The 14,895-nt window shown below is 36.1% G+C and overlaps 1 protein-coding gene across 8 annotated transcripts in view; it reads right to left on the reverse strand.

Moving 5' to 3' along the window:
• The window catches only part of LOC117986592 (monocarboxylate transporter 10-like), a 155,350-nt gene that overhangs the window by 10,938 nt on the left and 129,517 nt on the right, over window positions 1-14,895 (reverse strand). For all 8 annotated transcript variants that reach the window (XM_034973455.2, XM_069501815.1, XM_069501817.1 and 5 more), the window contains one exon: window positions 3,996-4,169. In XM_034973455.2, the coding sequence (XP_034829346.1) occupies window positions 3,996-4,169 (174 nt within the window). The remainder of the gene's footprint in view (window positions 1-3,995; window positions 4,170-14,895) is intronic.

Genomic DNA, 14,895 nt, shown 5'->3' on the forward strand with positions numbered 1-14,895 from the left:
GCGTCGGTGTCCGGGCCGTCTCCTCGCCTCATACCCCGACTGCCATCTTGACCTGTCCCGTACTATCACTACCCCTATTATAAATGTGAAAGTGTGTTTGTTTGTTGGTTTATTGGTTTGTCCTTCAATCACGTCGCAACGGAGCAACGGATCGACGTGATTTTGTGCATGGGTATAGACATAGTTTAATAAGACTTGGAGAGTGACATAGGCTACTATTTATCCCAGAAAATCAAAGAGTTCCCACGGGATTTTTAAAATCTAAATCCACGCGTACGAAGTCGCGAACATCAGCTAGTACCTACATAATAAAAGTAAAACCACAAAACTTTACGTTTGCGGCTTTTTTACGATTCGGAATTTTAAGAGGGTCCTGAAATATTCAACTTGGCTGTACACAAAACCACAGATACTTCATAGAATGTCAATTTGGCAAATAGAATTTGCTTGGACAAAGATGCATTGGAAATCCAAGAGAGTTGTGTATTTATTTTACGAGGATTTCTCGGAATATGCCAACCGCGGATTGGTTTTACGCGTTGGGTAGTTTATTGGACAACTGTTGTTTTTTTAGTCAAGTATTTTTTCTTCCATTACAAGTTAGTCCTTTTCTGCAATCACACTTGGTGATAAGTGATGTTGCAATCTAAGATACAAGCGGGCTAACTTGGAATGGTTATCGTTCTACACGGCATCGTACTGGAACGCTAAATCGTTTGGCGGCACGGCTTTGCAGGTAGGGTGGTAACTATCCACGCCCTAGAAAAGACTAGACCAAAGATAATTTAGAAATTAAAATTTCCAAATTGGCTCTGTCAGGAATCGAACCTGAGTCCTCCCTAGATACATATAAAACCACAGCGTTCACTACTGCACCATGGAGACTGGAGACTGTCAAAGATGTTGGTAAAGCAAAATAAAGCCGATTTTGAATTCATGTGGAATGTGGGAGGATCTTTAATTTAATTTACGATAGGTCCTATTTAGGTAGATATACTTACCTATCTAAAATATTAAATTATTGACTACGTTTTATGTAATTAGTAAAATAATGACTAAATCTGACGCTCAACTGTAAAAGCAATCTGAAAACTGGATAGTTAAGAGTTCAAACTTTAAACCCATATCGTTGCACTATTACCCACTTAGACTTAGCACATGATTTATATACCTACGCTTACCTAGTTATAAATGGAATATTAGTCTTAGAAGACATAAAAAACCAAGTAGTCATTAAAAACCGGTCAAGTGCTAATTTGTTGGTAATATTCATAAGCCGCAATAGCCTTCTTTCTGGTAGTTGCATATTCAAACAGTTCCTAACTACTTAGTCATTTGAGGTACTTTGATATAGATTAGCGATGTCTTGTCGGGAGTCGGTCAAACTGCAAACTGTATCCAGTGCAAACTGTACAATTTCAATTTAAATGCTAATACAATTTCTGTCTGTCGATGTGGTGCTATCCTTGAAGATAGTCTTCTTAACGCGTGCCTTTAAGGTCCGGACGTAAACCTCGGCAGCGGCGAACTAAGTCCGTTGGAGGCCCGAGGCGGAATTGTTTAATGAGGCCACCGTTCTCTGTTATGGTTGTTTTTTAGGGACTTGACCTCTAGAGGGAATAATCTGTAGTAAAGATAACACGAATTTCTTGCTTAGTTTTATAGAAAAGTTGCTTAGGTTGCATTATTAAGTCATTCTGGAAATCAGCAGCCAGATAGGTACTGAATAACATCATCTAAGCGGGCACGATTGATAAGCGCCAACGAAGCGAGTGCGAGAATTTTGCTTTAATTTTATAAAATCGATTTGCTCATACCTACCTACATTCCGAGCGAGATTTCTTCTTACAAGCCCTAAGTTTTATTAAAACGATTTGAAATTAACAGTAAATAGTCTTTTAATCCCGGAATATAAGTGCGAGCGAAGCGGGCCCATTTCGGGGCCTCCAACTCTGAACTGGCTCTTGTTTACTGAACATTAATTATTAGGTACTTAATTAATTTCACTTAATTACCTACTTATCTAAAGGTTTGGAAGCCCAATAATCGAGGCTCAGGGTGGACTTCCCGCTCTACTCTACCCCTCCTCTAGTTCGCTACTGAAGTAGGGTAGAATCACAGTGTCACACTGAACTGAATGCATGCACGATTTGTACATAAAAGTTGATTCGTGCGGCAGTGACAATATTCGATCGCGTCATGGGTCGCGCGTCGCTGTCGTTACACGTTTGGTGTGTCCAATCCTTTATCCTTGAAGATAGCTTAGCGCGTGCATTTATGAAACACAGCGTTATTTTAGTGGCGACGCTATTCGATGGCGTTAGAATGCGAATAAGATCGCGCAATGTTGCATTCTCTCCTATTACCCGCTACGTCGATTCACGATTGTAGATAAATTGGCAAGCTATTCATATTATTTCCTCAGTCAACTTCTAGAAATGTTTTTCATGAAGTTGCTACTAATTGGGCAACTAGGTACTTGTTTTGTGATTCGTTTTATTTTACTCACGCTTCGATAACAGTATCAAAAACAAAACCACATCAGGATAAAAATTAGATAGATATATATCGAGTTTGTTATCAAATTGAATTCTGACAATGCATAAATTATATTATACAGTACGAAAATAAGAACCGTTTACGTTTGTCCATGGTGGTATTTTTATAGGGTTTGTGTGTGTAAGTAGGTATGTGTTCTCCACGATTTTAAATATTTTTGTATAATCATAATTAATTACTGCCAATTATAAATACCTATGTTGCTGAAAAAACCAATGCTAAATCATTAGCGACAAATTCACGTTTTCACATTTCGGCAAGAGGAAAATCTCAAGTTGTCAATTTTGTTAATTAAAATTAATTGCGAAGTTACTTTTGGTTAATTCAGAAGTTGATGATGATAAAACCGTCGAAGTATGGCAGTTTCGATAAGATATTTATTTTCGATCGGCCTCGTACGTGCGGTTTATTGAATTCCGTTCATTTACTCAGTGGGCCAATTACGGTACACTTTGATGTTCTTAAACGGTGTCGGAAATGGAAGTGTAATAAATTGAGCTGTCAGAAATTACGCCTCGCGATTTTGAACAAATTAACCAACAATAATTAAGTAGCAGTCCATTTGTTGGATTCGCTTAGAGAGATTAGAAAAGGAAAAGCTGACTGATTGACTGACTGATCTATCAACGAACAGCTCAAACTACTGGATGGATCGGGTTAAAATTTGCATGCAGATAGCTGGGAACCTTTTAGGTTTAATAGGTATATTAGTTCCCAGCGTTGACATACGGTTCTGATAGTTCATACTGCTAATTAGGGCCTGATAAGAAAGCTCAAGGCTCTGTGCGCAATGGAGAGAATATTTAAAGCTCGGAGTTTTTCTACTCGATGAACTAACAATTGGGGAGCTCTGATTGATTGATCTGATTGAACTTAGATAGGAAATTTATGTGATAATGCTGAGCACCTTAGCTCATAGCTCAGAGAACCAATAAACGTTGGTAATTGGGATCCTGCATTACGTGTACAATTTTTCAGTAAAATTCTTCAACTGATTACTAGTACCACGACCCGGTTTCGTAATAAATACCAAGGAATATTATTACGAAAGCAACTAGTTTAAGAAACTGCTATCTATTAGGTATATTCTTTTTCCAGCTTACCACGATTCCACTATAAAGCAATAACCATCTGTGGAGAAAGCATATTACACAATTGAAGATTATCTAAATGATAAAAGAGCGTGGGTTCGACCTGCAGCTCGTTCCAGCAACGCACAAGACTGCAAATACTATTTTATACATGGCATAATCTTGTACCTATATCAAATATTTGAAAAGAGCAACCGCCGAGTTTCTTGCTGGTTCTTCTCGGTAGGAGGGGCATTCCGAACCAGTGGTAGTTGCATCCGACTATTCGTAAGTACTTGTAAAAGTTTATTCGAATAAAAAAGTTTTTTTTTTTAAAGCAGTCAGTTATATAAAAACTGAGCTTACCGTAACTGAAGAAGAGTTGGTGAAACTGTGTGGCGAAGGAGGTGAAAAGGCAACCGAGCGCAGCAATCAGACCTCCCACGACAGCCGTGACCCGAGTAGACTTCCGAACGCATAGCGCCACTGTCACTGGCGATAATGCTAGAGCCACACCCGCTGATAACGCGCCGAGATAGCCTGAAAAAGAAGAACAGATAAAAAAAACATTAAAAAACTTTAGTGCCCCTAATAGCTCATATCTCTTTTACTTTATAATTAAGTATGATAAAAACCGGTCAAGTGCGAGTCTTAGTCGCACACGAAAGGTTCCGTACCGCCGTACAACAAATTCACGGGATTCAGATTTTTCCCCCTGCAAGATATTGCAACCTCCCAAATTTTACGATTCTAGATCAATGGGAAATACCCTACAGGTTTTGATTCCTTTGATGGGTCTCGACAGGCAGACATACAGACAACAAACTGATCCTATAAAGGCTCCTTTTATCCTTTTTTTTGAGGTACGGAACCCTAAAACATTTTAAAAAACCATGACTTAATGAGCTCTTAATGAACCATATCTCATTTACTTTCTAATTATGTATAATAAAAGAGGCGTTAAATGTTAACACGTCGTACAAAAAATGAAATATGAAATCACGCGGGACATCTGTGAAATTAAGCAGCTATTAACCGCAAATATTTCTTTAATTATGGAGCGAAATGATGTACGTCGGCAAGTCACGTTTTAGCTTACAAGACGGCGACCACAAAAAGATCTTGATATTTTATTGTTATCCAGAATCATAAAGATCCCCGTGCAAGCATCTCGTTTGCCTTGTAAAGGGCTGGGCTGCTTTCATTTATTATCTCTGTAAATTCCTTAAAAACATTCAGGTAGGTTACCTACCGTTATCAAAAATATTTACCGGTTTCATATTTTTAAGATGAGATTGTAAATTTTCATAAACTTTAAAGCTTATCTTACAGCGCTAAATTATCGTGGTTTTCCGGTGAAATAAACTTCTAATTAAACTTTTTCAAATTTATATTTTATAGAATGCTATTACTAATCAAGAAACAAGTCCATTTATTTAAGAAATCGAAAATTATGTAAAAAAAATGAAGCCAGTATTCTTGGCACCATTCCACGTGGGCATGATTAGTATACCTATATAATATTTTCAATAAAAAAGAAAAAAATCGAACCTACTTAACACGTGCTACACGTAACCGATAAGCGTTTCTTACAGTTTTAAAAGTGTACGAAAACTAGGCCAGTTCTATGTGAAAATGAAAGGGGTAATTTTTTTTTAACTTTTCAGTACAGTTTCGCTTTAATTTTAATTAGGGAACCTAGCTACTTTAGCTACAACTATTAAGTATAACATAACCGCAAAAGAAATTCAACAAAGCGAATTAAGGACTACAATTTAAATAGAAGAGATAAATTCCGCCGGAGCTGCTGGCACTTGCACAAGTTTTGTAATTAATCTTTCTATCCAACAAATGAGTAATATTGAAGTTTTCTAAAAAAGAATTTCATTAATTATATTGTATTGTAGTTTCTTAGTAGATAAAACAAAATAAATAAAGAATCAAAAGATAATCTGGACGTTTGTTAAAGTGGTATTAGACAGATTTATTGATATGGCTCGTTTCGCAAGTCACAGCTTACTTTTCTAAATGCCACATGGCAATTAAAATAACGACTGTTGGTGTAGGATTTATTTAGTGGCTCATTCATTGGCCATCTTCAGTCACACTGAGCGATTCATAGCTACAGCTGAATACTCGTATAAGTAATTCATGATCTTTTGCCGTAGAAGACCGACATGAATTTATTGAAACCATTATTTTAGAATTATTCATGGCGTTCCGTGTCTTCTTCGTTAGATATATTTTATTTATATTAATATATGTATAAATATAAATTTTTGAGTAGTTAGGTAGAAGAAAATAAAAGTCGTTTCATCTAATTCTAAGGCCGTAAATCGGTAAATCTGTGTTATGTACGTACAACCGGGTCGGCATCTAACCATCAATTTGCTATGCACTGACGTTTTCTTCTTATTTAAAAGCCCGAAATAAATAAGATGGTAAAACAAGAACTAGCTTGATAAGCAAATTCGTAGTGTAAATACTTTAGTGCTAGAAGAAGCAAAGTATTCAATAGATTCAACGGTTCCGAAAAGTGATAGTACGTAGCGCTGGTTGCAAGTCTTTTCAAATATATTTGCAAATGCTCCCCGAGCGGGATCGCTAAACTAGAGCGACTACGAACTAGTTTTTAGAATTTTAGAATTTAAGCGCTGGGTTTGTAAAATGCGCACTGGAATCTAAGTATTTGAAAAGTACATGTAAAGTTTAAAATGAATATCTTTGAATGGTGAAAATTTGAACTTTACCGTTTTATGGACTTCACCAACTTTATTTGATGCAATAAAGTTGAAGGCGAGAAATGTAGTCGTGAAATCTAATTATGTGCAACATTTATATAAAATTTAAAGGATATTACCTACTATAAGGGATGAAATAAACAGTTTTTAAGCTTGTTAGACTAAATGTGTAAATTACACCATTACGACAAGCATTGTATCATAAGTCATAACTTAGGGCTGAATGCGATTAAGATCTCATATTGCAACTAGTTTATGCCCGCAACTTCGTCTGAAACAGAATCGTTTTGCTACACGAAACCACGGAAGCGTACGATATCATCGGCCTCACGATGGCTGTATAAAACCAAACTCCCGCAAAACGACCGCATATTCCTGAGGCCAATTTGGCCTTTTTGAGTACACCATCAACATGCGAATTCCAGGCCAATTTCTGGTCTAGGATAATATACCTTTCAGCTCAATCCGTACAGTAGTTTGAGTGGAGAGATCAGTCAATGAGTCAGCTTTTCCTTTTTTTATAGGTATTTGAATACTTTAGTAAGTAAGGCTAAGTATTAGGTACCTATCTGGTTCAAAGTTACAACACAAGTTTTCAAACCCTATTTCGGAAACATCTTTAATTCATAAACGATTTCACTATTTACAAGGCTCCGCACAAAGATGCTATACAATGCAGTACTAAGAGCCAATTTCTGCTGATATACGATCGCACGGACGGGCGCGGCGCTTGAAACTTTATGAACCAACTAGCTATCAGAGAAGCTATGTGCCGTAATTTTTAGTCGCGAATAATGAGCTTAGAATGGTTTAGGACTACATAGTTTGTGTACTGAGGACTTAGATAAGTATCTAATGTATCTAAAGTAGATAATTTATAAAGTTTTTAAAACAAAGAATAAATAATTAAGGATATTTGGACATTGAATTATAATGTACTAACGTACTATTAGGATAAGTTTCATGAGAAGTAGAATAATAATTCTTACATAATCGCTATAACAATTATTAAGAACACTACATTTACCAAATTGCGATTGCAATAACAATCAGTTTAAAGTAATCTAATTCTAAAAGTATAGTAAATTATTATAAAATTATAAAGAGTTTTATAGTAACTTAATTATTTACAAGGAGCATTATCTCCACAAGGGATACCTGTCTTTGAGATCTAGTCTCTAACTCGTAACTACGAAACTGAATCGATCAGCGTATTTTTGTATAAAACTTTTAGTAACGAAGCCGTATTGTCTAGCGAATTCGAAAGTAAGTACTTATTATACCGACCATGATCTTCTAGAGTAATCTAGACCATTGTTTTAAGTATTATTGCCAAATTCACGATGGAGTCGAATCGGACGTCTGACAAACATTGAAAAAGTGGTAAGCTGAGTTGTAGGAGATACTTACATAGTTTGGAGGTTCATCGACATTTTAAAGGTTTGGACAGGCACGAAGAGTTACAGCAGCAATATGACAGAACGTCACACTGGAGTTCATAGTCAAGATAGGGGTTTTTAGGCGACCATTCAGATGACATGTGTCATATTCAACCTATATGCATTGTTTAAAGGCTGAGGATATGACACGCTATTATGTCGTCTGAATAGTCGCCTAAATGAGCTCCTATCTTGATTTTTGACCATGATTACCATTGTTAAAACGAGTTAAGCGTATACGATTTATAGAGATCTGTCATCTGGTTTCGTACGTACATAGCGGCCGCAATATAGTGTAATTGACGTCACTAAAACAGTGTTACTGACGTGCTTCTTCTTCTCTTAATATATGGCTTTTTCCAGTGCCATGTCAGCACAATGCACTTTGCCAGTCTCAAGTAGCTTGAAGGAGACCGTTACTGACGTTACGGGTGTCAAGAAATGCTCTCTAAATCGAGCTATTTTGTTTCAATGCATAGATTTAGATATACAAAAGATACCATAGGAAATAAAGGATTGTACTTTTACTAGAAACTGTATTTAGTTTGACGTAATGCAAAGGTAGCAACGGTGAGCGAGCGACGGCTGCAGTAAGCGTTTGACCCTTCATATCGTCCGTATAATTTGCGACTTTTAGAATTGTTTTATATTAAAAAAAACTATAGGGAGTACGTATAATAACTTTAATGTTTCATTATGTACTTTTAGATCTTTAAATTCTTCATGAAATAGAAACACGATTGGAATTTGGATAGGTATAATATCCTCGACAGGAAAAATCCGAAAACGGCTCTAAAATGTCTAGATCTTTTAGTTGATGAATTTTTCTGCAGTTTTAATCAACCAAAAATACCTATCATGCAATTGTTTTTTCACTTATCACCTTTTCGCTTTACTCAACATAGTTTGTTTTTGAAATGCTATTAAAAGTACGTAATTTGATTATGCCACCATTGTTTTATTGCCATTTCTTTCTCGCTACGCTAGAGTGAATAAATCTATCCTTTCGCACTTTTACTTCGCTGGTTCTGGCCTCTAAAAGCTGCGTTGGCAAATTTTCCGTTGCGCGTATTATCTGCCCAAGCCTTAGCTGAGAACGCATCATTACAGCACACGAAGAATAAATCCACTAGACAATGTTTAATCTCGCTACACAGATTGATGAGAGCAGCTTTGTCTAGCTTGTTTATCTGGTGCAGCCATCGTGTCATGCATCTAATTTTTGCGAGACGAAACAAAAGTAAATTAATGAAAAGCACACCTTATTATCTGGTTATTTTGCCCTCCAGACGGCAAATAAGTGTTGGCAAAATCTACTCGGAAAAATTACATTTGCATTTTGTTAAGAATAAACCTCGATAAAGGTTTACGATATAGGTAAAATATTATAGGATTTATTTCTTTAAGTAGGTAGGTACCTATAGTCCGTGATAGATTGAAATGGCAATCGGGGTATGAGGCGGGGAGACGCCCCGCACACCCGCACGTCACCCGCGCTCGCCCGCACTGGTTTTAGCGCGGGGGTTGTGCGGTTTGCGGGGTATTCCCACCCCGATTGCCATTGCAACCTGTCGCGTACTGTATACCTATAGGTATTTTTAACCTAATCCTAAGGTTACCTGGTAGACATCGCCTCTAAGCTATAAGGTCGTCTTATTGTACCCTACTCAGACTAGGTACCTACTATTCGCAGCAGACCCACCACTGCACTGGGGCGGAAATCCGCTGGCGGAGTAAGGAGGCGTTATCGGTCCCTTGTGCTCCGTCGTTAGTGGTGGGATTGAACTTCGTGAGGTTTTTAGTCGGTAGGAGTCCGACATAATCACTGCTCCTCCGTGGCCGGTGATATCTATGATGGATTTTCCTCACAAGAGAAAACTAATTGCTGAAAAGGAAAACCTATAAAATGCTCAAAAACTTTCATTTTGGATGCTTAACCGAGAGTCTCAAGCGAAGCCTAATTGTATTTCTATACTAGAAATATTATATCAACATATATCAACATCATAAAGATGTGCAAAGTAGGTAGTATCTATAGATAGTATACCTACTTAGTACTTACTTATTAAATGTATGGATGGAATTGAGAGGAGAAGATTTACACTGCTTTTTATATGCTTTACGCCTTAAAAACTATCCAAGTGTAAGTTAACATCGTAAAAATAAAACATAACTTGTTCAACTCTTTCTTCTTAAAATCACAACACACTGCAAATACATAAACTTGAACTTTCTTTTAAGTAATGACTATTATAATAAAAGAGCCACAGTAAAGACGAAATATAACACTATAAATAAAGAAAAAAGTTTATTCTATAGTCGGGAACAAAATGCGATATATCTCAGTGCCAGTCTCAATAAATTGGAATCATTGAAAACGTTTCACTGCATGATAGTTTTGTTGATTGCCTATAGAAACGCCAGGATTGTAAGTACCTAATCAATGCTGTTTTTTAAATAATGCAAACATGTATGTACCACCATAATATGAGATAATTAGATATGAGACACGACTTTATGGATCACCTGGCTCGACAATATTGATCTACGTACTGAAGTTTTTAAAAACAACGCGAACGGTCAGATATGATTGTGTTCAAGCATAAATCTATAAAAGAAACCATCTGGATTCTGGATTGTAGACTAGAAACTGACGACAAACAAGTAGATAAGTATGAGGAGACAAACAGCGGAAACTTTAAGCATATGGTGTTGACAAGCCCTGCGTTTTACGGGCATGAGTTCAACGTTATTTCAACTTTTGAATTAAGTTGGACATGACTTTATCTCGAGTTGCTTGCTTTTCTAAACTTAGATAATTTCTTTAGACTACTCGTGCGAATATCATCCCGGTGATTAACGGTACGGTCGTTAGGTCCATCATGTTAGGGTTCCGTTATGAATATTTTGTGAGTTCCTTATTAAAGTTTATTCTATTTAGAGATTTTTTAAAGATGTCTGTAAGATCTACATCATCAGTGACTAGATTGATTCTCTCCTAACTTTAAAATTGTGATTGGCTAGTCCAATTTCTGACAATAAATAATTGAGAAGCAGACAAAAAAATAAATGGTGCAATTGCACGAAAAAATTATACAGGAGGTGGAAAACACTGATAATGAGAAAAGTTGCTGAAACTTCAATATTATTGTACCATTTTGATTGAAATCATGAACCATTGAACTTAATTTAAGCGCGGTTTTATGCTTGGAAATTAGTTCAAGTTTAGAGGGTCAAAAACGGGCGGATCAAAGAAAAAAAGGATTTTCATTAGAAGTGTAATTACACCATTTTGTTCGCCAGCTTCTCAATTATTCTCTTCGAATAAATATTCACGAGAGCACAAAAACCTTACTTGCTTATTGCCTCTACATCAAACTTATTCAATGCTTTATTACAGTAAGTACTTACTTTGCATTTTGCAAATTAGCTTTTCAGTTGCCTATTTGTTACATGGTACTTATTATATTTGCATTTAAGTACCTACAAAAACAGTATTGTTAGACGAATTGATAAAATTTTTTGTCGAGTTCCTAGAAAAACTTTATAAGAATATTTGTATTTGGATATCTCACCCGTAAATTCATGATTCTGAAAACTTGGCAACCTCAGTTGGAAAGAGATATTTTTTTACTGTACCTACTGGGGAATGTCAATGGACTTTGTATATTAGCATAGTTTCTTCCGTATACGTGGGTTGTATTAGATGTAGTATCATTGCTTCAATTTGTTAGTAAATGTTGTTGCTTACGCATGGCAGGAAACTTGGCAGGCTTATCTAGTGAGATTTGATAACTACATTTCTAAAGATACTCGGACTGACAAACAATTGAATGATTCAGCATCTAAATATTTACAGATGTAACAGCGGCAAAACAAATTAGTAGGCAACGCATGATTTTCCTTTACATTTTATTGTAGCTGTTCTTACAAATATTTTGGCTAACGCACTGCTGCATCTAAATATTGAATAACACAACTTCAATGGCTAGTGTGCAATGTAACTTGGACAGCGTTATAGCCTCATTAGAATAAATTTTCCTTATATTATTCAAAGCAGTATTCATTCTAATATAGACAATAAATAACCTAGATAAAAGGACCCTTTCAAAGAAACTACAAAGTAGCCATGACTTAACCACGTCAGTCGGCCTGGGTAAGCGTTAATTTATTACACGAAATTACCATTACGTATATCACAATCACAAATCACAAGCCCTGAAACGTGTGATGAAAATTTGGAAATTATGATCGTCGCTGTATACGCTTATCACAGGCGCTGTCACCGAGGCAAAACATATTAAACATCCTTTAGGATGATAAATGTATCGTGACTCGTGAGGTCGGCGTAACACACGCCTGGTCTCGATTCTAATAAACGATTGCCGATGATTGGCAGTTAGGCGGACGGCCACCTCTATCCTGACTATCCTTTTTGCCGGTCTAGCGCTTTTTGTGAATATCAAGTCAAAAACACGCGTCGCACTCATCGATCTATCTTCTTCGTCGTTAAGATGCACTTGGATTTTCAAACTTTTAATATTTAGGTCACGGAAATTGTTAAGGGTTGAAATAGAATTTTCCCTAGATCACTGAATCCAGTTCGAAGTTCGTTAAAATCGTTCATTTTATTGAGTGAAGTTCTGGTACAGAACTACGTAGACGTACCTAGCTATACATTTATGCAAATTATCATTATTTCGTACGCTCTTTTCTGGTAGGTATCTTATTCTTTTATGTATATAATGTTTTATCATCATCATCATGATCAACTCATCGCCGGTCCACTATTGAGTACGGGTCTTCTCTCAAAATAAGAAGGGGTTACTTCATACTCTGCCACGCTGGCCCAGTACGGATTGGCAGACCATTCACCTTTAAGAATTTTATGGAGAACTCTCAGGCATGCAGGTTTTCTCACGATGTTTTCCTTCACCGTTAAAAAGCAAGTGATATTATTTTAATTGCTTAAAAACGCACATAACTCCTAAAAGTTAGACGTGCGTGCCCACTGCCCGGAATAGCACCCCGAATAGGAGGCGGACATCCTAACCACTCGGCTATCAAGGCTATGTTTTATAGGTACTCGAACTAAATGACATGTATTTTCTTTTTTCCTGTGTTTCTTGAAATCATTCAGGCTATAGTTTGCAAACACTAGAGGTAGCCTGTAAGAGGACATTAGTTTCATATTATGATGGTCCATTCGTTAGAAATGTTGCGAACGGCTATCACGCCAGATATAAAGATAACGGCTCTATTAAATACTACAATCGATTCTTGACGACACTTAAGGCACATTATGTTATATTTATTGACTGTTAGTTTTACGATCGGAGTGTAACTGAAACCATTTGGCCGTATTCCTTTCGAAATAAAACTGTATCATTGAGACTAAATACGTTCTGAATGACGATTGGATTTCGCGTAATAAAATTGAATTTGTTAGTGAATTTATTTAAATTACAATCACCGTTGTTTACGTAAGCGTCGGTGAACAGTTTGAACTGGTTGCACTGAATTTTGCTTACTTTGATATTAGGAGTTTTGTAAGACAAATACGCTTCTCGGTTATATTATGGCGTAACGTGTCTTGAATTTGCCGATCTAAAATATAGTGCTTGATTCCGATCTGATTTTGATTTGATTATTTATTAGGTCGAGGCTGAAAAGACGATTGGCACCTAATGCTTTTAAACTTCACAATGAGTTGATTTTCATGGTTTGTTTAAAATAGAATACCTCGAAGACCGTACGGTCCTGGGAAAAGAAAAATATAGCAAAAAAGTTCCAATAGGCCAAACGTTGCTCAACAACCCGCATTTGTTTTAGTACCAAATCTCTTTAGAAAGAAGCGGTTGTCCTTTGTAATTTTCTTCTACATCTAAACATTTAAAACTGGTGAGTTGACTCTTTCATTTCATTAGTTCATTAGCTTTCTAATGAAGTGAGTCAGCTTATGACACTGAACAACTTTTCCTAGAGTTGCAAATTCGTATCTCTAATTGTTTGTCTCAGTTTCAACAAGAAGCTCTGTTGATCTTTTAAATATTATCACCACTCCTACATAGTAAGAAGTGTGAAGAATACTAAAAAGTGATTCGATAATTTGAAAGTTGATATTCCATATCTGTACTTCTTCCATTCAAATATTATACCTAAACCGCATCAGAACTGTAATTTTCTAGGTGTCTTGCAGACCGTCTGTCTACATAGACCTTTAGATTGGTTATATCTACTTTGTCACAAGTGAAGCGTGAATGAAAGCGTGCTAAAAATAACTTACAGATTTCACTAAGATTATTTTTATTCGCACCACAGATAATATAATCACTTGTGATTTGTTGGATGATCTTACTTCATAAAAACTTTTCCCTCACAAAGTAAAATAAAGATGTGGGAGCTGCCAATAATATTTGTATTCACCATGCGATATAAATTTCAATTTTTCCTTAGAAATAAGTAGATGTTCGCATTTATAAAGCTTCTGCTCGTGAAAAATGTCTCCATTTTTCTTCTCAAAGGTAAAACGATCCCGAATGTCGGAGTTACAGAGAGGCTGTTTGATTTACTCACTTAAATTAAGTGTATTTACATGCACGATTGTAAATATTGGAATATAGAAAAGCTCAAATATATGCGGGCGAACGGGTTGAGCCTATAATAAGTATTATTTAAATGAAGATTTCTTTATATTATGCTTTTAAATACGAATGGAAATATCACGGGATATCGTACTCTTGATCTAGATTTGTGTGACCAATCTAGTTGCCGTAGATTTTGTGCTTCTAAGTTGTTCTGAAATAAATTCTCCTACTGTTATTATACCTTAAAACCATTAAAATAAGCATTATAAGATTCTGAATAGTTAGGTATGTATTCGCACCTGTTCCTATCGTTCATTCATGAGTCATGACGCTGGATCCCTTAAGGCTAAAATAGTGCTTCAACAGGTAGGTAGTTTTATTACATTGGTTTTAAGGTTTAGGGAAATTAACATGCCTTTTATATCAATGGGTATGAAAATCTTCTTCGGAAAATTGTATTGACGAAATCCGATAGCATTTTATATAAATTAGGGTTCTA

This window comes from Maniola hyperantus, chromosome 11 (assembly GCF_902806685.2).
Source record: "Maniola hyperantus chromosome 11, iAphHyp1.2, whole genome shotgun sequence".
NCBI classification, from domain to species: domain Eukaryota; kingdom Metazoa; phylum Arthropoda; class Insecta; order Lepidoptera; family Nymphalidae; genus Maniola; species Maniola hyperantus.